General features: G+C 38.3%; 1 protein-coding gene across 2 annotated transcripts in view; it reads left to right on the forward strand.

Annotated features, from left to right (window-relative positions):
• Window positions 1-21,348, forward strand: part of Sptlc1 (serine palmitoyltransferase long chain base subunit 1) — a 54,214-nt gene that overhangs the window by 8,700 nt on the left and 24,166 nt on the right. For both annotated transcript variants that reach the window (XM_070033323.1, XM_070033322.1), the window contains exons 4-7: window positions 1,090-1,183; window positions 1,692-1,764; window positions 5,321-5,453; window positions 18,144-18,273. In XM_070033323.1, coding sequence (XP_069889424.1) covers window positions 1,090-1,183; window positions 1,692-1,764; window positions 5,321-5,453; window positions 18,144-18,273 — 430 coding nt within the window. The remainder of the gene's footprint in view (window positions 1-1,089; window positions 1,184-1,691; window positions 1,765-5,320; window positions 5,454-18,143; window positions 18,274-21,348) is intronic.

The raw sequence follows: 21,348 nt of genomic DNA on the forward strand, positions 1-21,348 counted from the left end.
TGCCACCCTAATATTTTGAGGTGTGAGGGTGGGTTGGGAGTCCTCTCAAATAGCATTCCAACATTTATTCTTAAACTACATAGCTATGCAAGATCATAACTTGTTTTGCCTGTTCTTGCCTTTAATCTTTTTTAATCATTTTATATATTTTCTTGTTGTCTTCCAGATTGTATTCCGTCTTATTTTATTTAGACACTTCTTTTCTTTAGTTTTTTTTTTTTTGTTATTATAAAGATGATGTACAGAGGGGTCAGTTACATAAGTCAAGTAAAGAGTACATTTCTTAGCTAGGCACCAGTGGCTCACACCTGTAATCCTAGGTACCCAGGTGGCTGAGATCTGAGGATCATGTTTCAAAGCCAGTTTGAGCAGGAAATAGCACGAGACTCTTATCTCCAATAAAATACTAAAAAGAAGCCAGAAGTGGTGCTGTGGATTAAATGGTAGAATACTTGCCTTGAGTAAGAGAAGCTCAGGGACAGCGCCTAGGCCCAGAGTTTAAGCCCCTGGACCAGCAAAAAAGAAAAAAAAGTAAATTTCTTTTTGGACAGTGTCACCCTTTCCCTTGCTCTCTATTTAGATATGTCTTAGCCAAAGCAAAAATTGCCATTTATACACATGGGATTCTAGTTCATCATTTGTATAAAAGAAATAGGGGTAACTTACTCAGAACAGAATTAATGCAAAGGCATTTTTTTCTTTATTTTTTTTTTTTCAGTCCTGGGGCTTGAACTCAGGGCCTGGGCACTGTCCTTGCCCACCTTTTGCTCATGGCTAGCACTTAGGCCACAGTGCCACTTCTGGCTTTTTCTGTTTATATGACACTGAGGAATCAAAATCAGGGCTTCATCCATGCTAGGCAACACTGTAACGTAAGCCACATTCCCAGCCAGAAAGGCATTAAAAAAAAAAACAAAAAAACTAGCATTCTCTAAGTTTACTTCTTCAAAAAGAGAAAGGACATATTGGAAGGCAAATATTGGAGTAGCATGACAACATTGTTCTGTTGGGTCTGCCGCCAGGGCAGTGTGATGACATGTGACTTGGGTGTATGCTGAAGCAAACCACTCTTTGTCTCTTTGCTCCTAGCCCTCCGAGCCACAACATTGTGGTGAATGGGAAAGAATGTATAAATTTTTCCTCCTTTAATTTTCTTGGGTTGCTGGATAATCCTCGTGTGAAGGTGAGTAGCACTTAATGCTGAAGCGGGCAAGTAGCATTACTAACTCAGGAAGCAACAGTATAAAACACAAATGTGTGCTGTCAGGAAGGGCCAAATGCTTCTCTTTATTTCTTGTCTGATAGACTTGGAGCCTGGACTTAGACATAACGGAAGCAAAAATGAGAATGTGTGACAGCCAGAGAACCTAGTAATCCAGACTTGGGTAATAGTCAGAGAAGAATCTAGGAAATTGTTCCATCTCTTATTGGGATTGTGGGATAACAAACATTTGTTAATGCAGATACAAAAAGTCAGAGCATTGAATTAACCAGGTTGTGAAAATCAAGCTAATGTAACTTTCATGGTTTAAGAATCATTACACTTAGTTTTTCCCTAAATCCTCTTAGAATTGTTATAAGAAAAAAGGAAAATGGAACTGGGAGGAAGGAACTGTATGGGTTAAAAAAAAAAAGTATCAGTTTTGTGCCCTTCCAGGTAAATTATTTTATTTTATTTTTCTTCAATAAAGGCAGCAGCTTTAGCCTCTCTAAGGAAGTATGGTGTGGGCACCTGTGGACCTAGAGGATTTTATGGTACATTTGGTAAGTTGCTGTTGTATGCTTTTTCAGAGTATTCTGTTCAAGAGCTAAGATTCAATTTGATCCAGGTATAGTGTCTGCAATCTTAGCTGCTCAGGAAGTGGAGATTAGAAGGCTCAAGGCTCAAGGCCAAAAACTTTTGAGACTCCCTCATGTCAAACAATTTGAAGCTGGGCACAGTGGTATGTACCTGACATTCCAGCTATGTGGAAAATTAAAATAGGAGGGTCACAGTCCAGGCTTTTTGAGTAAAAAAAAATAATGCAACACAGACCAAGTTCAAACCCCTCAAAAAGAAAAAAGAATTCAGTTTTATTTCAAAACTTCTTGGAAAACATATTCTTAAATCAGTCTTGGTATTAAACTGGGTATGAAATGTTACTTCATTTTGATTTTGTAGTCTGAAACCACTGAGGGGAAATACATTGGGGTCTGGGACTGGGTGTAGTGTGTGAAGAGAGCAGTAAGTACCTTTTATTTGCTCTATCAGACTGCATCTGACCAAAGAGATAGTGATATAAGAAGGTTTCTGTCCTATATGACAGCTATCAGAGGAAGTATCCAGCCACTGAGAGTTCTGCTCTTAATAGACAAAAGGGGACTCAGGTCTTGCCACATCCTGTACATTGATCTAGCATTTTTGTCCCCACTCTGAAGAGAATGTATGACACATGGCACTCTTCCTCACTGTCTTCTGGTGAGAATTTGCACCAGATCATGCCTAGTCACAGGCTGGAAAATAGCCCTGGGTGGGTAGCCATGTGGCAGAAAGGTGAGAACAGTAGCTTTTCTTTTCTGGAGAAGGAAATGAAGGATGACTTATTTCCTTGTGTGTGGATTATCTTGGGATAGGCTAATTTAATACTCACACAACTGTATCATAGTAAGTACTGTGTGCTTACAAACTTTCAAAGAAAACCTAGCATTTTATTGTTACTAACTGTATATTGGCTTTTGCTTTTGAAAATGCCACTAATTCGGATAACTCGAAAATAAAATGTGTTTTCCTTTTAAAAGAAACCCTTTCATTATACAGAAGCAGGCTTAATGCACAAAGTTGTATATTGTATATTGCTTGTTTTGTGCCAGGAACTGTCTTAAGTGTTTTATGGACATTAATCTGGGTGGCCCTCCTACCACCCTATTGGAAAAGGTGTAATTGGGGCTGGGAAGTTGGCTCAGTGGTAGAGTGCTTGCCTTGCATGCATGAGGCCCTGGGTTCGATTCTTCAGCACCACATAAACAAAAGGCTGGAAGTGGTGCTGTGGCTCAAGTGGTAGAGCGCTAGCCTTGAGCTGAAAAACAGAGGGACAGCACCCAGACGTAGAGTTCAAGCCCCATGACCAACCAAAAAGGAAAAAAAAAGGGAAATAAAAAGGTGTGATTATTATTCCTTTTTAGCAGAAGAGGCATCAGAAAGCACAAAGCAGTTTTTAGATTTGTTCAGTTGCTTACCAAGTGATTAGGGAATCCCAAATCTGAAGCCCCAAAGCTTGGCTGAGCTTTGCGTTGGCCTCAGTGACCAGACCTTCTGTCTTAAAGTCTAGGGAGGAAATCAGACAGACAGATAAGCAGGTGTAGAAAATGCCACAAGTCCCTTGAAGCAGGCAAACACTTTCTGGTCATTTCTCACTATGATCTCTTCTCTGCCTATGGAAAATGGAATGCTTGAGTTACCTTCTAGGCAAAGCTATGGTACCAGTTGCCAGTTGCCAAAGTGGGTCATTCTATATGCAAAAAATAGGCACACTGAAGTCAAAGAACATTCTGTTTTCTTCCTTGCTGTCTTCCTTCCCTGGTTTGTGAGTTTCTTTATTGCATAAGTAGTATCATGAGAAACAAGTTCTGCACTGACCCCATTCTGCCTACCACAGAACCTGCTCTTCAGGGCTGATATCAGCTAAAACCCAGCTGCTTCAGATAGAAGGACAGAAGTTTTGGGACTTTGCAAGACTTTGAGACTAAGCAAGTCAGTAATTGTTCAGAGATCCTTCTCTACAATGGTGTACAAATGGCAATAAGTGTGCATGCTGATGGGAATATTCTTAACTGCCAGTTTTTATCAACTTATTAACTTACTCTGAAAGCCTGAAATAAAGCCACACTCAATTTCGGTCTCATCATATCTCATTAAACAGTCATAATGTATAAAAATGGAATTAGGTAACCTGAGGGGTTTTCAGAGGGAAATAAAGATCAGTTAAATAATTATCATTTATCCTTGTTACTACATTAGCATTCTTAAGCTCCTCCTATAAAAAGACCAAATTTCTATGTGTGTTATAAATTCCAGTTCCCCAGTTTACACTTAAGAAGTTTAGATAGCAGCCAAGTCCTACAAAGGGATGGCAGGTCCTCAACTGTGTGCCAGTACAGGTTGTTAGAGGAGAAGCCACGAGGAGTTGTAATGCGTATATCACTTTCTTGACAGAGTACATTATTTTACTGTTTTGCTGAAATTCAAAAGACCTTCAGTAAGTTAATGTGGAATAATGATAAAGCCCACAGTGTTTCAGTCAAAGGATGTTAGAGCATTTGTAGCAGATAGTGGGTCTGGGGTTTTTACAGTAGATTGATAGAGAAACAAAAATACCCCAGTAGCTCCTTTACAGTCATAGCTAGTTTTACATATGCCTCCAAAGTGCTACTGGCCCAGAGGTTGTTGTTTTCTTTTTAATATATATTTTCTGTTGTTAAAGGTGAAGTACAGAGGGGTTACAGTTACATAAGTCAGGTAATGCGTACTTTTCTTTCTGGACAGTTTCACTCCTTCCCTCACTCTCTCCCAGTTTTTCCTTCCCATCTCCACCCACAGTTGTACAGTTCATTTTCAATATAATGTCTGGTGAGTACCATTGCTGCATTAGTTCACCCTTTGTCCCTCTGTTTCTTACTGTCTCAAAGAAAGATAAATGAACAAATGACAGAAAAACAACAACACAAAAACAGCAACAAAGAAAAAACCATTTTTCCATTTCCTGAAGTTCATTTCAGTAAATATTATTTTATATGATCAGATGCATATAGGCATTGTGCCATTGTGTTCCTTTCCTAAAAATCCCCCTGTCTCACTGTGTGTGAATGTCTGGAGCCCCGTGTAATTTACCATGTTCTAGTGTATGTTGGATCTAGCTTCCACATATGAGAGATGGGCCAGTTTTGTTTTCTTTTGTTTTTGTTTTGGGGTTTGTTTTGTTTTGTTTTGTTTTTTGTTTTTTGGTCGGTCGTGGAGCTTGAACTCTGGGCCTGAGCACTATCCCTGAGCACTTTAGTATAAGGTGAGTGCTCTACCACTTGAGCCACAACCCCACTTCCATTTTTCTGGTGTATAATTGGAGATAAGAGTCTCATGGATTTTCCTGCCTGGGCTGGCTCTGATCCTCAAATCTCAGTCTCCTCAGTAGCTAGGATTATAGGTGTGAGCCACTGGTACCCAGATGGTCCAGTTATTTTAATAGTTCTTTAAGGTGGAAATGGGAACAAACTATTATGTCTGGTTTTTACTAGAGGAAAAAGAATCAGAAGATGGTTTAAGTATCTAAATTTTCTGTTGAAATAGATGTTCATTTGGATTTGGAGGAGCGTCTGGCAAAGTTTATGAAGACCGAAGAGGCCATTATTTATTCATATGGGTTTTCCACTATAGCTAGTGCGATTCCTGCTTACTCTAAGAGAGGGGACATCATATTTGCGTAAGTAGTCTTTACCTACATACCTACACTTGGATTCCTTTCAGAATAATTCTAAGTGTCTCAGAAGGTCCCTTCATGGAACTCACTGCTTTTTTGTTTTTGAAAAAAAAAAAAAAACGTTTGCTCACCCCAAACCAAGGGGAATAAGACCTTCACTCAGTATGTTTAAAAGTGCTGGTGCTGAAAACTGGAACATGAGGTATTGGAGGGTGGAGGAGAGTGGTGAGGTCAAGGGGTGGATGTAGACAAATGGAGAGAGGAAGGATGGAAAAATACAGTCATGGACCTAGGAAACTATGGCAAAATTGAGGTAATGTGTGAGGATGGGAGAGATGGGGGAGAATGATGAAAGGGATGACATTGATCAAGATGCATTATACTCCCTTTGTACAGCTACTTATAGATAATAACGAAAGAACAAAATATCCCTTTTTCAAATGATGTGTTACTCAGAATCCAGCCCTTGGTCTTAATGGTTTTCTCACTGAAAACCCATCAGTTAGAGCTACAATTCAGCACTTGTGTTGGTTAGTTGGAGATGAGAGGTTCACAGAATTTCCTGCCCAGACTGGCTTTGAACTATGATCCTCAGATCTCAGCCTCTTGAGTAGCTATAATTATAAGCATGAGCCATCAGTACCCAGCTTCTCAGCATTTCTTATGGTGAAAATTTTAATATATATAGCTTTTTGAAATACACCGTGCATAATTGTATTCTGTAGTCACTCTCCTGTACGGTAGCACAGCAAAACTCCTTAGATTAACTCCATACCCAGCCAATTTATTAGATTAACCCATAACTCCAGCCTGTCCTCATTGTGACCAAATTCTGGTCACCACCATTTTATTCTCAACTTCTATGGTACTAGTATTTTTAGATTGCACATATGAGAGAAATCATAATGGCACTTGTCTTTCTGTTCTACGCTTATTTCACTTAACATAATAAGCCTCTGGTTTTATCCATGTTCTTGCAAATGACAGGGTTTCATTTTATTTCTTCTATGGTATATCTATATCTATATCTATATCTATATCTATATCTATATATATATGCCTTAAGAAAATGTGGTATGTATGTATGTGTGTATATATATATATATGTATATATATATATATATACACATATATATATATATATATATACACACATACATACATACCACATTTTCTTAAGGCATTTATTGGCTGATGGACCTTTAGGTCTTTTGGTGCTTGTGAAGAATATTGCATTGAATGTAATAATACAAGTATCTCTTAGATATAACTGATTTCATTTCTTTTGGTTACATACCCAGGAGTAGAATTGCTAGATGATAGGGAATGTAATAGTTAATTGTGTGTGTGTGTGTGTGTGTGTGTGTGTGTGTGTGTGTGTGTGTGTGTGTGTGTGTGTGTGTGTGTGTGTGTGTGTGTGTGTGTGTGTGTATGTTGTGTGCGTGCATGCACGCACGTGCGCACTGTTCCCAGGGCTTGAACTCAGGCCCTGGGTGCTATCCCTGTTTTGGTGCTTAACTAGAGCTAAGAGTTTCACAAACTTTCTTGTCTGGGCTGGCTTTGAATCATGATCCTCAGAGCTCAGCCTTTTGAGTAGTTAGGATTACAGGTGTGAGCCACCATTACCTGGTTTTATTTTAATTTTTAAAGAAACCACCATTTTCTTTTTCATAGTGTCTTTACTGATTTACATTCCCACCAACAGCATGCAAGTGTTTTCTTTTTTCCATATCTTCACCAGCACTGATAATTGTCACTCTTTCTGATAAAAACTACCTACTGGCCAGGTGCCAGTGGCTCATACCTGTTATCCTAATAGCTCAGGAGGCTGAGATCTGAGGATTGTGGTTTGAAGTGCACCCTGGCAGGAAAGTAGGTAAGACTCTTATATCCAATTCAAAACAAAACAAAACAAAACTAACAAAAAGCTAGAAGTGGACCTTGTGGCTCAAGTGGTAGCATGCTAACCTTGAGCAAAAGAGCTCAGGGACAGCACATAGGCTCAACTCAAGCTCTAGGGCTGGCACCAAAAACACTGAAGTGAGGGGATAGCAAATTGTAGTTTTACTTTGCATTTCTCTCATCTTGAGTGATTTTGAGTATATTTTTAATATCTGTTGACAGTTTTGTATGTGTTCTTTTGAGAAATGTACAGTTGGGCCTAATGACCATTTTTGCAATTGACTATTTGGAGTTCCTTATATATATTCTAGATGTCGACTCCTTGCTACATGTGTAGCTTACATACATTTTCTCCCATTCTATATTACACTGTCGATTTACTTCATTGATTGTCTCCTTTGCTGTGCAGTTTGATATAATCCCATTTGTCTACTTTTTGCTTTTGTTTCCTATACTTTGGGTTCTTAAAGAAATATTTACCTTCCAGTATCTTGAAGCATTTCCCCTGTACTTTTTTCTAATAATTTAATAAGTCTTTAACCTATTTTGAGTTGATTTTTGTCATTGGTGAAGATAAGGGTCTCATTTTGTTCTTCTGCCTGTTTGATATCTAGTTTCTTTAATACCATTTTTAAAATATTCTTTTTTTATATAGGTATGTTTTTAATTATCTTTAAGAAGTTTTACAAGGGGGTTTCAATTCAACATGTTCTCCCAGCACCATGTATTGAAGATTGTCATTTCATCAGTGTGTATTCTTTGCAACTATATCAACAATCAGTTGTCTGTAAGTGTGTGGGTTTAGGCTCTTAATTCTGTTTCTTTTGGTCTATATGTCTGTATTTATACTTTGATTACTATAGCTTATATATTTTGAAGGCCAGTAGGATAATGCCTCCCTCCTATTTAGTTCTTTTGCTTAAGATGGCTTTGACTACTTAGGGATTTTTTTCTAATTCCATGTTCCATGCATATCTTAGAATTTTCTTTCTATTTCGTTAAAGAATGACTTAGACATTTTGATCAGGATTGCATTGAATCTGTAGATGGCTTTGGGTAGTATGAACCTTTTAGTAGCATTGATCTGTTCAGTTCATAGATACATATGTCGTTCCATTTTTTTAATTGGCTTCAATGTTTAATAGTTTTCATTATTGAGATCTTTCACCTTAGTTATTTATTCCTATGTTATTTTGTAGCTATTTAAAAGGAATTGCTTTCTTGATATCTACTTCAGATAATCTGTTCTTCATATATAGCAAAACTAGAGAATTTCATGTGCTGATTTTGTATCCTGCAACTCTGCTGTATTTGTTTATTCTAATCAATTTTTTTCCAGTCCTGGTGCTTGAACTAAGGGCTTGGGCTCTGTCCTGAGCCTCCCTGTGCTCAAAGCTAGTGTTCTACCACTTGAGCCACAGTGCCACTTCTAGCTTTTTCTGTTTATGTATATAAGAATTTGTCATCTCCAAATAGTGAGTTTGGCTTCTCTTACAGCTAGAATATCCTTTTTTTTTCTTTCTTGTACACTGCTCTGGCTAAGACTTCTAGTACTATGTTGAATGAATGTTAAAAATAGATATCTACTTCCATATCTTTCAGAGAAAACTTGGAGGTTTTTCCTCATTCAATATAATTAATGTTAGGTATTAACTTATTACAAATAGGCTTTGTTATGTTGAAGAATGTTCCTTCTACTGTTTTTGCATGTGTGCTGGTGCTGGGTCTTGGATTCGTGTCTCATCCTCTTGCTTAGCTTTTTTACTCAAAGCTAGTGCTCTACTATTTGAGCTATACCTTCACTTCCAGCCTTTTGCTGGTTAGTTGGAGATGAGTGTCTCTCAGATTCGTCTGCCCTGATTAGCTTCAAACCAGGATCCTCAGATTTCAGCCTTCTGAGTAGCTAGGATTACAGGAGTGAGCTATCAGCACTGAGCTAATTTTTTCTTTTTACTTTTTATTTTATTTATTTATTTTTTTGGTCGGTCGTGAGACTTGAATTCTGGGCCTGGGCACTGTCCCTCAGCTCTCCAGCTCAAGGGGAGTGCTCTACCACTTGAGCCACAGTGCCACTTCCGGTTTTCTGGTAATTTATTGGAGATAAGAGTTTCATGGACTTTCCTGCCTGGGCTGGCTTTGAACCATGATCCTCAGATCTCAGCTTCCTGAGTAGCCAGGATTACTGGCATGAGCCACCAGCACCCGGCTTTTTTTTTTTTTTCTTTTTTTTAAAGTAAAGTTCACTATGTGAGCCTGAACTGGTCTCCCAATGTATAATCTGAGTGCTGGGATTACAGCTACCATACCACTGGAGCATGTTCCTTCTGTATGCAGTGTGTTCAGTTTTTATCATGAAGGAATGTTGAATTGGATCAAAGTTATTTTTATATCTACTGCTTTGATCATATGAATTTTTCCCTTCATTCTATTGTTGTGCTTTATCATGTTTATTGATTTGTATGTATTGAACTATCCTCATATCCCTGAGATGAATCTCACTTGATCATGATGAGTAATGTTTTCAGTATACTGTTGGGATTTGGGTTTTTTTGGAGGATTTTTTGATACATTAACCAATGTAGTTTTCTTTTTTTGTTATGTCTTCATCTGGTTCAGGTATCAGGATAATGATAATGATGCCCTCATAGATATTTGGAAGAAGTTTTTTTTTTTTCTTTGTTGGTCCTGGGGCTTGAACTCTGGGCCTGGGCACTGCCCCTGAACTCTTCAGCTCAAGGCTAGTGCTCTACCTCTTGAGCCACAGCAACAGTTCTGATTTTCTGGTGGTTAATTGGAGATAAGAATTTCATGGACTTTTTTTCCCCCGGGCTGGCTTTGAACCATGATCCTCAGTTCTTAGCCTCCTGTGTAGGTAGGAATACAGGCATGAGCTGCTGGCGTCCAGCTTAGAAGAACTCTTTATTCTTCAATTCTTTTGGAATAAATAATACTTGGTAGAACTCAACAGTGAAGACATCTGATCCTGGGCTTTGAAAAATTTTTTTTGATTGAATACTTTATTACTGATTGCACTTCATACTTGTTACTGATCTGTTCAAATTTTCTATTTTTTAAATGATTTAGCCTTAGAAAAAAATGTGTATGACTAATTTATTGGTATATACTTATTGAGTTTTCTCTTTTATTCCAATTGTTTATCTATTTGTTGATCTTAATTAAGAACATCTGTTTCATTTGATCATTTATATTGAGTTTATTTTAGTTTTTTCTGCTGGTCTTTCTCCTAATTTGGCATTTAGTTTGCTCTTTTTTTTCCAGTTCCTTGAGGTACAGTGTTAGGGTTTATCTGAACTCTTTCTACATTTTTTATGTAAACATTGATTTCTCTTCCTTCTATATAGTGCTTTAGCATATTCAATGGATTTTGATTTGTTATGTCTCCATTTCTTAAGAACTTTAAACTTTTTCTTGATTTCTTCCTTGGATGATTGGTTGTTCAAAAGTAAATTGTTTTATATCCATGTATGTCTATAGTTGGCAGAGTTTTTGTTGTTTATTTTTGGTGCACATCCTGAGCTTGAACTCAAGGCCTGGACATTGTCCCTGAGCTTTTTCACTCAAAGCTAGTGGTCTGCCATTTTAACTACAGCTCCATATTTGGCTTTTTGGTGGTTAATTGGAGGTAAGAATCTCACAGGTTTTGAACCGCAGTCCTCAAATCTCAGTCTTCGGCATAGTTAGGATGATAGGTGTGAGCCTCTGGTGCCTGGCTAGATTGCAGTTTTTCTTGTTATTTATAGCTGGTTACATTGTAGTCAAAAGATTCAATATGATTTCAACTTTTAAAAAAGTTTTGATAGGGGCTGGGAAGGTGGTTCAGTGGTAGAGCACTTGCCTTGCATGCATGAAGCCCTGGGTTCGATTCCTCAGCACCACATAAGCAAAAAGAAAAAAACCGGAAGTGGCACTGTGGCTCAAGTGGTAGAGCGCTAGCCTTGAGCTGAAGAGTTGAGGGACAGCGCCCAGGCCCAGAGTTCAGGCCCCACAACCGGACCCCCCCCAAAAAAAGTTTTGATACTTATTTTGTGGTGTGTCATATTATCTGTCCCAGACAATGTTCTAAATGCTGAAGAGAAGAATGTAGATTTTGCAGTTTGGGGATAGAATAATCTGTAGATGTCTAACTCTGTTGTTTCTTTATTGATTTCCTGTCTGGTGTCTGTTCTAAAAGCAGCATGTTAAATATTCCCTACTGTTACTATATTGGAACCTGTCCCTTTGCATCTACTAATATTTATTGTGTATATGTATGTATGTGTATTATACGCACACATATATAAAGACAGAATGAAGTTTCTTGTTTGTTTTTTAATGGTATTTTTTCCTTTTTTTTTTTTTGCCTTTTCTTTTTTTGGTATTGAGGATCAAACCCAGGACATTGCACTTGCTAGGCAATCGCTTTGCCCCTGAGCTATATCTCAGACTCCGAAATTAGTTTCTTACAAGCAGTATATAGTTGAATTTTTTAAAATCATTTTAGTCATGCTATTTCTTTTAATCAGAGAACTTAATTACATGCATGGTAAAATCTTAATACTACAGTCATTTTGTAACATGTTTTTTGTTGTTTTATTTCTAGTCTTACTGTACCTTTTTTCTTCTTACTCTCAGACGCTCTGGGTGGCTATCTGATTTACTCTAGTAGTGTGTTTTGATTCCTTGCTTATTATTTTTGGTTTATCTGTTACCAATTGTAGTTGCTGTGAGGCTTAGAAAAAAATCTTGATTATAATGAACTATTTTTAAATGACGTTAACTTATACATCATAAAGAGCAGAAACAAAAAAATGTTCTAATAATGGGGGAGGCTGGGAAGGGAGGTGAAGGGTAAACAAAGGAGGAGGCTGCAATGCTTGGTAAGAAATGTATGCATTATCCTGCCCATGTAATTGTAACCCCTCTGTACAGTATGTTCTCAAATAAAATAAAATAAAATATATAAAAAAAGAAAAAACAATGTTCTAATAAAAAATAACTCCACTCTAGACAGCAGTCTGGAGGTTCCTCAAAAACTAAACATAGATCCTTCCTACAACCCAGCCATAACATTGCTGGACATCTACCAGAACACAAACCAGAGTACTGTAAAGACACTTGCACATCCATGTTCATTGTTGCACTATTCACAATAGCCAAGTTATGGAAATAGCCCACCTGTCCTACCATAGATGAGTGAATCAAAACAATGTGGTATCTTACACAATGGAATTTTACATAGCCATTAGAATAATATTATGTGATTTGCAGGGAAATCGATGGACAAATCATGTTAAGTGAGGTATGCCAAGCTCAGAGACACAAATGGTGCATGTTTGTTTGATATGAAGAAACTAGATCTAAAATACACTGGGACATGATAAATTATACAGGACTCTAGGCATTCACACACAGTGAGACCAAAAGGAAGATATTCTTAGGAGAGAAATGCAAAAAGCCAATGCTCATGTGTAGCTGCTCATATAAAATAATATTTATCAAAATGAACTACAAGAAGTGGAAGCGAGGATTTTCCTTCATTGTGGTTTTTGTTTTCTTTTTGTCTTGTTTGTTTGTCTTAGGGAGGGTGGGGGGTCACAGAAATGCAGGGACAAAGGGTGAACAAATGCAGCAGTGGTATTACTAGACAGATGTTGAAAATGAACTATACAACTTGTGGGTGGGGTTTGGAGGGAAAAACTGAGAGAGAGTGAGGTAAGGGGTAACATTGTCCAAAAAGAAATGTATTCTTTACCTGACTTATGCAACTGTAATCCCTCTGTACATTACCTTTATAATACCAATTTAAAAAATTAAAAATAAGAAAACTACTGTTGTATTTCATTCCTCCTATTTCATGTTCCCCAGGTTTGTTATTGGGGCTTTCCTTCAGCTTTCTTACTGGCACTCAATCTGACATTTTGCTTGTTAATTAGAGATATAATCTCACAGAATTTTCTGCCCAGGCTGGCTTTGCACCTCAGTCCTCCAGGTCTCTGCCTCTTGAGTAGGTAGGAGCCACTGACACCAGCATTTAAGTTTTTTGATATTCCACTTTACATTTAAATTTTTTTGCCACATTTTACATCTTTTTCTTTTTCCTTTTTTTTTCTTTTCTTTATGTCCTAGCACTTGAACAATCAGGGCATGGGCACTGTCCCTGAGCTTCTTTTGCTCAAGGTTAACACTCTACCCCTTGAGCCACAACACCACTTCTGGATTTTTCTGTCTATGTGATACTGAGCAATAGAACTCAGTGCTTCATGTATGCTAGGCAAGTACTCTACCACTAAGCATTTCCAGCCCCATTTTACATTTTTCTGTACTGCCTATCTTAACTAATTAATGTAGGTTTTATTAACATTTTTATCTTTAATCCTCATACTAGAGCTATGAATGACTTACCTACAATGTTACAATATTAGAGCATCCTGAATTTGTACAGTTACTCTTAATAGTGAGCTTGTCTTTCTTTGTATTTTATTCTGTTCAGGATTTCCCATTAACATTTCTTTTTTAAATTGTGCTCATTGCTTTGCCAGGTTTCTCTGTTAAAGTATTAAATATTTTATTAAAATTTATTAAAATGTTAATGTGAATAATTATTAATGTGTAGTATAATTATATAATTCTTATTAAATACTAAATATTTTATTAATATTTTCTTTGAACATACTAAATTTTCTTAAAACAACTATTTTGAATTCTACATCTATGAGTTTTCTCAGACTGATTACTATCTGGTCAGTTTCTGGCAACATATTTTGACTATTGGGTGAGGCCATGGTTTACTGAAAGCTCTTGATGCTGTTCGTGTGTGCATCATCTGAGCATTGAAGGATTAGTTATTCCAATTTTATAATATGGTTTTATTCTTATGCGTCTTTTTCAGAAATTCTAAGCAAACTGCTTATTTTCTCTGAGCCCATCGTCACTTCCGCTGTTTTCATTACTGAATGACACCTAAGTAGAAGGTTGCCAAGTAAGGTTTTGATAAGTTGTTATTATTTGGACACTAGGGGGTGATTCAAGCCCTTGCTTGTCCCAACTCTAGTTGGTGTGTTGTTTAAACTTAGAAAGGTTCCATTCCACAATCTTTAGAGCCCACATGCTGTACCAGGAACCAGTCTAGGCTCAGGGACCCTGTCCCTAGTCCACAGTCACTGACACTGTGGTACTCTGCCCGTCTGGACAGAATTGTCATGGATGGATCAGCCCCAGGCTCCCCCAGGCCATATCATGGCCACTGACACTAAGCTGTGACACATCATTAGATCTCATCCTGCCAAGATCAGTGCAGCACCTGGGAAGGGGTACACAAAGTACACATGGTTGTAGGCTGCCTTTCTGCTGAAGTGTACTCATTGCTCAAGACAAGTACAACCAAGCACAGGTAGTCCTGGCTGCAATAAAAATCTAATACTATAATAAAAATACTATAATAAAAATCTAATATTTCTTTCTTAGCTTCAGAGCTAGTCTAGAAACTCTGTCTTGATACCAGCCTGAGACTGGTGGCCATTAGGATCTGTCCAATGATAGGTTTCTCCTGCTTGGAACTGATTTCTAGGTTGTATTGCTGTGTTTATTACTACCTTGTTATCCTCAGTGAGTGGGGTCTTACATCATACTCTAATGTCCCAGGTTGCGATAGTGTTGGTGAAGGCAGTCTCTTAGCCTCCTAAGCTAGGTTGGCTACATTTTATAGTTATAAGGGTCTGTGTAGCGTCAGGCACAACAGGGCCCACATTGCAGGTGATGACTATTGAGGCTAAAACACCTGCCTGGTGCTGGGCAGGTCCAGAGCTTCATCTGAGAGTACTGACCTGGAAATAGCTATGTTGCCCAGGATCAGGGAATGAGTAGTGGAAATAGTCCTTTGGCTACCAAGGCTGATGCTAACTAAGGTCACAGTCTGGGGTGAAGCTTATATCCTGGGCCCACTCAAGGCTGACAAGCAGGCCAGATCTTGACGCTGTCCCTCTGGCACACAGGTTTCCACTTGGTGCACAGGCAGATCTATAGGCTTCCTCTGATCTGTATATACAGCCTTCTTTTCTACCCTGTGCTAAGTCTTAGTGGCAGCCTGGCACTGAGCTCAAATGCAGTCCTCTGCTAGTTTTTATTTTGTTTAATTGTTATTATTTTTTTAACATGGTGAATTTCTCTTTTTATTTGTACTTACTACCTTATGTAACTGTCAGCCCTCTATACATCACCTGGACAATAAGTTTTTTTAAAAATTTTAAATAAAAAAAAGACTAACAAATAAACAGCTATGCTAGTTTTTATACCTTGCTTCCCAGCAGGTGGAGTTCTCTCCCCACTGTACTACCACAGGTTGGAGAAAAGGTGGTAGAAGCAATTTCTTTGCTGCCAGTTCCAGTGGCTCAGCCTGCAGTTATTAAATAGTTGGGGAGGGTCGTGAAGTTCTGCCCCAGTTTCACCATGTTGGGCCTCGTTCTCTCTCTCAGATCTTTCTCTCCCTCTCCCTCCCCCCCCCTCAGATGCATGTGCACTGTAGGAGGCATCTCTGCTTCTCTGCTTTAGAGTTGGGGAAAGGGTACTTCCTGCTTTCTTTACTTTCATTTTATTATACTAAAGGCAGGCACTGTGGTGTCTTATCTGGATTCCTTGGTCTTGTGAAAGTAGTTTGGTGCATGAAAAGCTATCCAACTTGTTAATCTGTGGGAGACCTTTGCCAGAGGATCTTCATGAGAGGACCTTCTCAATGTGTTACATATTCTCTTCTACATATATAATAGACTGCTTGAAATTCACTTGATTACCAAAATGCTAAGGGCTAAAATGGTGTTTAGTAAAATTACTTTGTTAAGTTTGTTGGGACACAACATGATGCCTATCTTGCAATTCTTTCCTTTCAGTGAGCAGCCATAAGGTTTGCATGTGGTAGCCTTCAGCAAAGTGATTATTTACTCCATCTGTCTTGTATTGAAATCAGTACAGATTCATAATCACTTGCAAGAAATAAGTATTCTATATATTCGTTCCAAGTCTATTTCTCTCTCTCTCTCTTTTTTTTTATTCTTAGTCATTAGTTTTCAGGAGTCTGACTGTGACATCTCTTGGCCTCTATTGATTTTGTTTTACCTGTTTGGGTAAATCCAACTTTTTAAATCAGTAGGTTTAAATGACTTTGCAAATTTGGGGGTAAGTGGTGGTAGTTGGCTGTTGTTTCTTTGGGCACTTTTGTATCCCCACCCTTTTTCTTTGGGGGGACGGAGTCCAGTGCTACAACTCTTAGATTGGTTTTGTGGGTTTTTTTGTATTTTTTGTGTGCCTGTCCTAGAACTTAAATTTGGGTCCTGGGTGTTGTCCCTGAGTTTTTGTGCTCAAGGCTAGCACTCTGCCACGTCAGCATAGCTCTGCTTCCAGCTTTTTGGTGGTTAATTGGAGATAACAGTCTCGTGGACTTTACTGCCCTGGCTGGCTTTGAAGCACAATCCTTGGACTGTAGCCTCCTAAGTAGCTAGGATTACAGGCATGAACTACTGGCACCTAGTAATGGTTCTTAGATTGCTTTTTATAAGCTCATGGGATTTTGAAGCTCTCCTCAATTCTTTCTAGCCTGTGTTCTCTGGTATGCACAGTGAAATATTTCTATCTCCTCTTTTAGAGCACTGATTCTTTCCTTTTTTGCTGATCCTCTTTTTGGGTTTTGTTTTCAGTACCAGTATCTGCATAGGATTCTCTTTTGAAGCTTCTATTACATATTTATGTTCAGGCTTTCTATTTTATTTCACTCATTTCAGACATGTTGAGATTATTCATTGAACCTTTTTTTAATCCTACCTATTCAGATGTTTATTAGATCATCTTGGGATTCCTGACTGCTCATTATTTATATTTTTTGTTTTCTGTATTCTGTGTAACATTTTTTGATTCTCAGTGTGATATTCAATCTGGGCCTTTTTATGTTCTACTATTAGAGGCCAGCCCAACCTCATTTAAACTATCTGTTTCATCTAGCTTCATATGACACTGTTCTAAATAAGGAATGGGATGGATAAGACTCCTTGCCCATTCCACCTGGATGTTCAATCCCAGGGACCTACTTAACTTACATTGACACCCAAGGAGGAGATTACTTTGTTGCTAAGAGTGATCATGACCATTCTCAGCCCAAGTGGAGATGAGGAGAGCATCTCATTACTTCTAGGAGGGGGGGAAGTTTTTACTCCCTACATGATCTCCAGTAATACCACAATGGAGTGGGAGTGAAGGTCTCTGTGTAACCAGCTGGCAGAGATATAAGCCCTGGTACACTGCTTGGCTCTTTATAACAACCCCATAGAAAAGATGTGAGGTGCCCCTCAAAGGCCAAAAATCCAGGTTCTAGTGGGGGTTCTGTGGTAGTTTGCATAGTAGGGTAGTTATTGTCTACCAGCTTTCTGTCCCACTAGGCTGCTGATACTGCAGCAGAGTCATGGCAGAATAATGCATCAGTCAGAAGTTGCACTGGCAATGAGATGTTTAGTATTTAGTATACGTCTAAGGAAGAGCAAGCATGTGAGTAAATTGATATGCCATCTATATGGTATATCCAGGTTGCAGGGAGATTAGAATTTGGCAAGAAGTGTATTTTTGGAAGACATTAAATAAGGTAGCTTATGGGGAAGGATTCTCAGAGTGAAGAGCAAACAGGGACATGGAAGTATTTAAGCATGTTTTATTTGCCTTGTTCCAGTTAATATTAGCAATTGGTCAGCATTTGTTTTGTGAGAATGTTGACAAGACCCTTTAACTAGAATTTGGTGCCTTTCTCCCTCACAGGGATAAAGCTTCCTGTTTTGCTATCCAGAAAGGATTACAGGCATCACGAAGTGACATTAAGTTCTTTAAACACAATGATGTGGCTGACCTGGAGCGACTACTAAAAGAACAAGAGATCGAAGATCAAAAGGTATGAACCTTTTGAAGAAAATTATACAGTTCCTTTGTACTTTCTAACCAGCTAAATTATATATGAAGTGGTAATTTGTCATTGAGAACTTGCCTGCGGATCACATTTAGATATTAAGTAAGGGTGTTGCTGCTTATTAAGTGCATTTTGGATTGGAGAGAGTCAAGTCTGACTATAAGTGCCTGTCATTGCCTTGATTAGATAGAGCAGGTTTAGGGAACGGGAATCTAGGCAACTGTCTTAAGAGGATTGAGGGACACAACAGTAAGCACTTGATGAGTCGGGGAGATGCACACTATCAACTATATAGTAGCACCAAAAAAATCATAGAGATGTTTTCTAGTGAATTCAAAATAGGCCTATTCATGTCAGAATAAATCATGTGTCACTTACATGGAGGGAAGAATAGCAGATCTTAATTTCTGAATTAATGAATAAAGTGAGACCATTTCCCTATGATTCTTGTGGAGCTCCAGGCAGCCGCTGCCTGCAGAGCCTGAGAGCCTTGTGTTGTGCTTTTATGTACTTCTAGTCCTCTTCTCAGTTCATTCCCTGGAATCTATATGGCCCCTGGTGATGGTGGTTTGAAAGTGGGTTCTCAGTGTGCTTACATGAAAATGGCAGAGGAAGTATCTTCAAAGCATCACTATGAGGATTATGATTTCTTTCCTCCTACAACTTAGATGGAGAACTGCCTGGTCTGTAGCTCTGTAGCAGGGCACCATGATATGCGGACTGTCCAGGGGGCCTCTTCACCACATCCTTTGTCTCAAAGACCCCTTTCAAAAGGAATTTGTTGATGCAACTCATTCATAAATAGAATAACTAGTAAAAATGTTCATCATATTCTTTAACTTTGTGTTAATGTCTATTTCTGAAAGTATTTACATTATTCATTTCAGATTCTGTCATATTCTTCATGAATATGCATATTTTCATTATGACTATCCATTCTGTGCTCAGTCTGTTGTAGGTCAGGGTTTTATGTTTATGCAATTTAGAAAAATCTACAGGAAAAAATCTAAAATTGAAGTTGGTCCATTGGTTAATTTTTTTTCTATAGAAAGATAGCTTTTATAGTACAGAACTAGAATGCAATACTGGTACTACTGGCTGCCACCAGATTGAAGAACGCTGCTTTAGAAATCATGACCAAGGTTCTAGTCTTCTATAGAGAGTTTTGTGGGCTTAGTATTATACAGGTTTGGAAGATATCATGTTCGAAGTCTTACTGGGGTATTTTGTTTGTTTGTTTGTTTCGGTCATGGGGCTTGAACTCAGGGCCTGGACACTATCCCTAAGCTTTGTCGCTCAAGGCTAGTGTTCTTCCACCTTGAGCCACAGAGTCACTTCTGATATTTGGTGGTTAATTCAAGATAAGAGTCTCATGGACTTTCCTGTCTGGGCTAGCTTCAAACTGCAATCCTCAGATCTCAGCCTCCTTAGTAGATGTGAACCACAAGTGCCTGTCATCTGCTTGGGTTTATTATAAGATATTTTTATTCCGTGGATTTGTGGCTAACAATAAGAATAAAATTGTCTTGAAATTTAATTTTACTTTATTGCTTGTTTTTTGGTAGTACTAGGTATTAAAGTAAGGACTTTGTACTTGATAGGCAAATGCTATTGTCACTTGAGCCATGCCCCAAGTCTTTGTGCTTTTAGTTTCTTTTTCAGATAAGGTCTCACATTAACTTTGCCTGGGTTTATCTCCAACTGCAAACCTCCTATTTCTACCTCCTAAGTTAACTGAGATCACAGTTCTGCACCACCATCCCATGTTTTTGAGAGCATGTCTTGATGACTTTCGCCGGGGCTGACCTCAAACATCAGTCTTCCTGTGTGTACCTTCTGAGTAGCTGGGATATGCAGCCATTCCCCGACCAATTTTACTTTTTTACTAATCAATTAATGCCACATTTTCTTGCCATGAGTCGTCTTTATAAATAATTTTACATTTTACTTTTAGAAATATTTTTTCAAGTTCATTTTCATATAAATAGTAAATCTGATAACCTTTAATGCTCCTTACTTGCCCACCTGCCTTTCCTTTGAAAGCAAATTAAAGTACCTGTTTAGTCTACATTTGGAGTAAACTCTTGTCAGTTTCCCAAATGTTTTGATTCTTAAAGTTTGAGTAGCCTCAGTAATGTATACTTTTATAGAACTCAACAAACACAGTATGGTACAGCTATAAGTACTAAAATATTCCTTAAAGTATTGCACTTATACTTGAGTTTCTAACTATCCTTTAGGGCAGAAGCAAGAGACTTTTTTTTTTTTTTGCCCATCCTGGGACTTGAACTCCAGGCCTGGGTGCTGTCCCTGAGTCTCTTTGTGTTCAAGGCTAACACTCTACCACTTGAGCCACACCACCACTTCTGGATTTTTCTGAGTAGTTTATTGGAGATAAAAGTCTCTGAACTGTGAGCTTTGAACTGTGATCCTCAGATCTCAGCCTCCTGAGTAGCTAGGATTATAGACATGAGCCACCAGCACCCAGCTTGAAGCAAAAAACTTTGAATAGAAAGGTAGTAATGAATTCTTTTTTTTTTTTTTTGGTCCAGTTGTGGGGCCTAAACTCTGGGCCTAGGTGCTGTCCCTCAGCTCTTCAGCTCAAGGCTAGCACTCTACCACTTGAGCCACAGTGCCACTTCCGGTTTTTTTCTTTTTGCTTATGTGGTGCTGAGGAATCGAACCCAGGGCCTCATTCATGCAAGGCAAACACTCTACCACTGAGCCACCTTCCCAGCCCGGTAGTAATGAATTCTAACTATCTGTGGTCAGTATTTTTTCAGTCTGACATACCTGAACCATATTCAGATTCTTATCTGTAAGTTATTAGTGACCTGCTGTGGATGAGGTGTGAGATAAATATTGTTTGAACAGTTATTTTCACCCTAGAACTTGATCAAAACAGGATCACAGTTAAATTTTACTTGACTTAGTGTTGTCAGTGAAGAGTAGGGAAGGAAAATGTTTTAGTGTGTTTTGGAGGTGAAGGTACCTAGCTCGCATTTGCCTGTTTTGTAACTTGTGGTTATAGAAAATTAGTATTGCATACAAAGGAATTGT

This window comes from Dipodomys merriami, unplaced genomic scaffold (assembly GCF_024711535.1).
Source record: "Dipodomys merriami isolate MVZ:Mamm:240054 unplaced genomic scaffold, mDipMer1.0.p SCAF_22, whole genome shotgun sequence".
Classification (NCBI taxonomy): Eukaryota; Metazoa; Chordata; class Mammalia; order Rodentia; family Heteromyidae; genus Dipodomys; species Dipodomys merriami.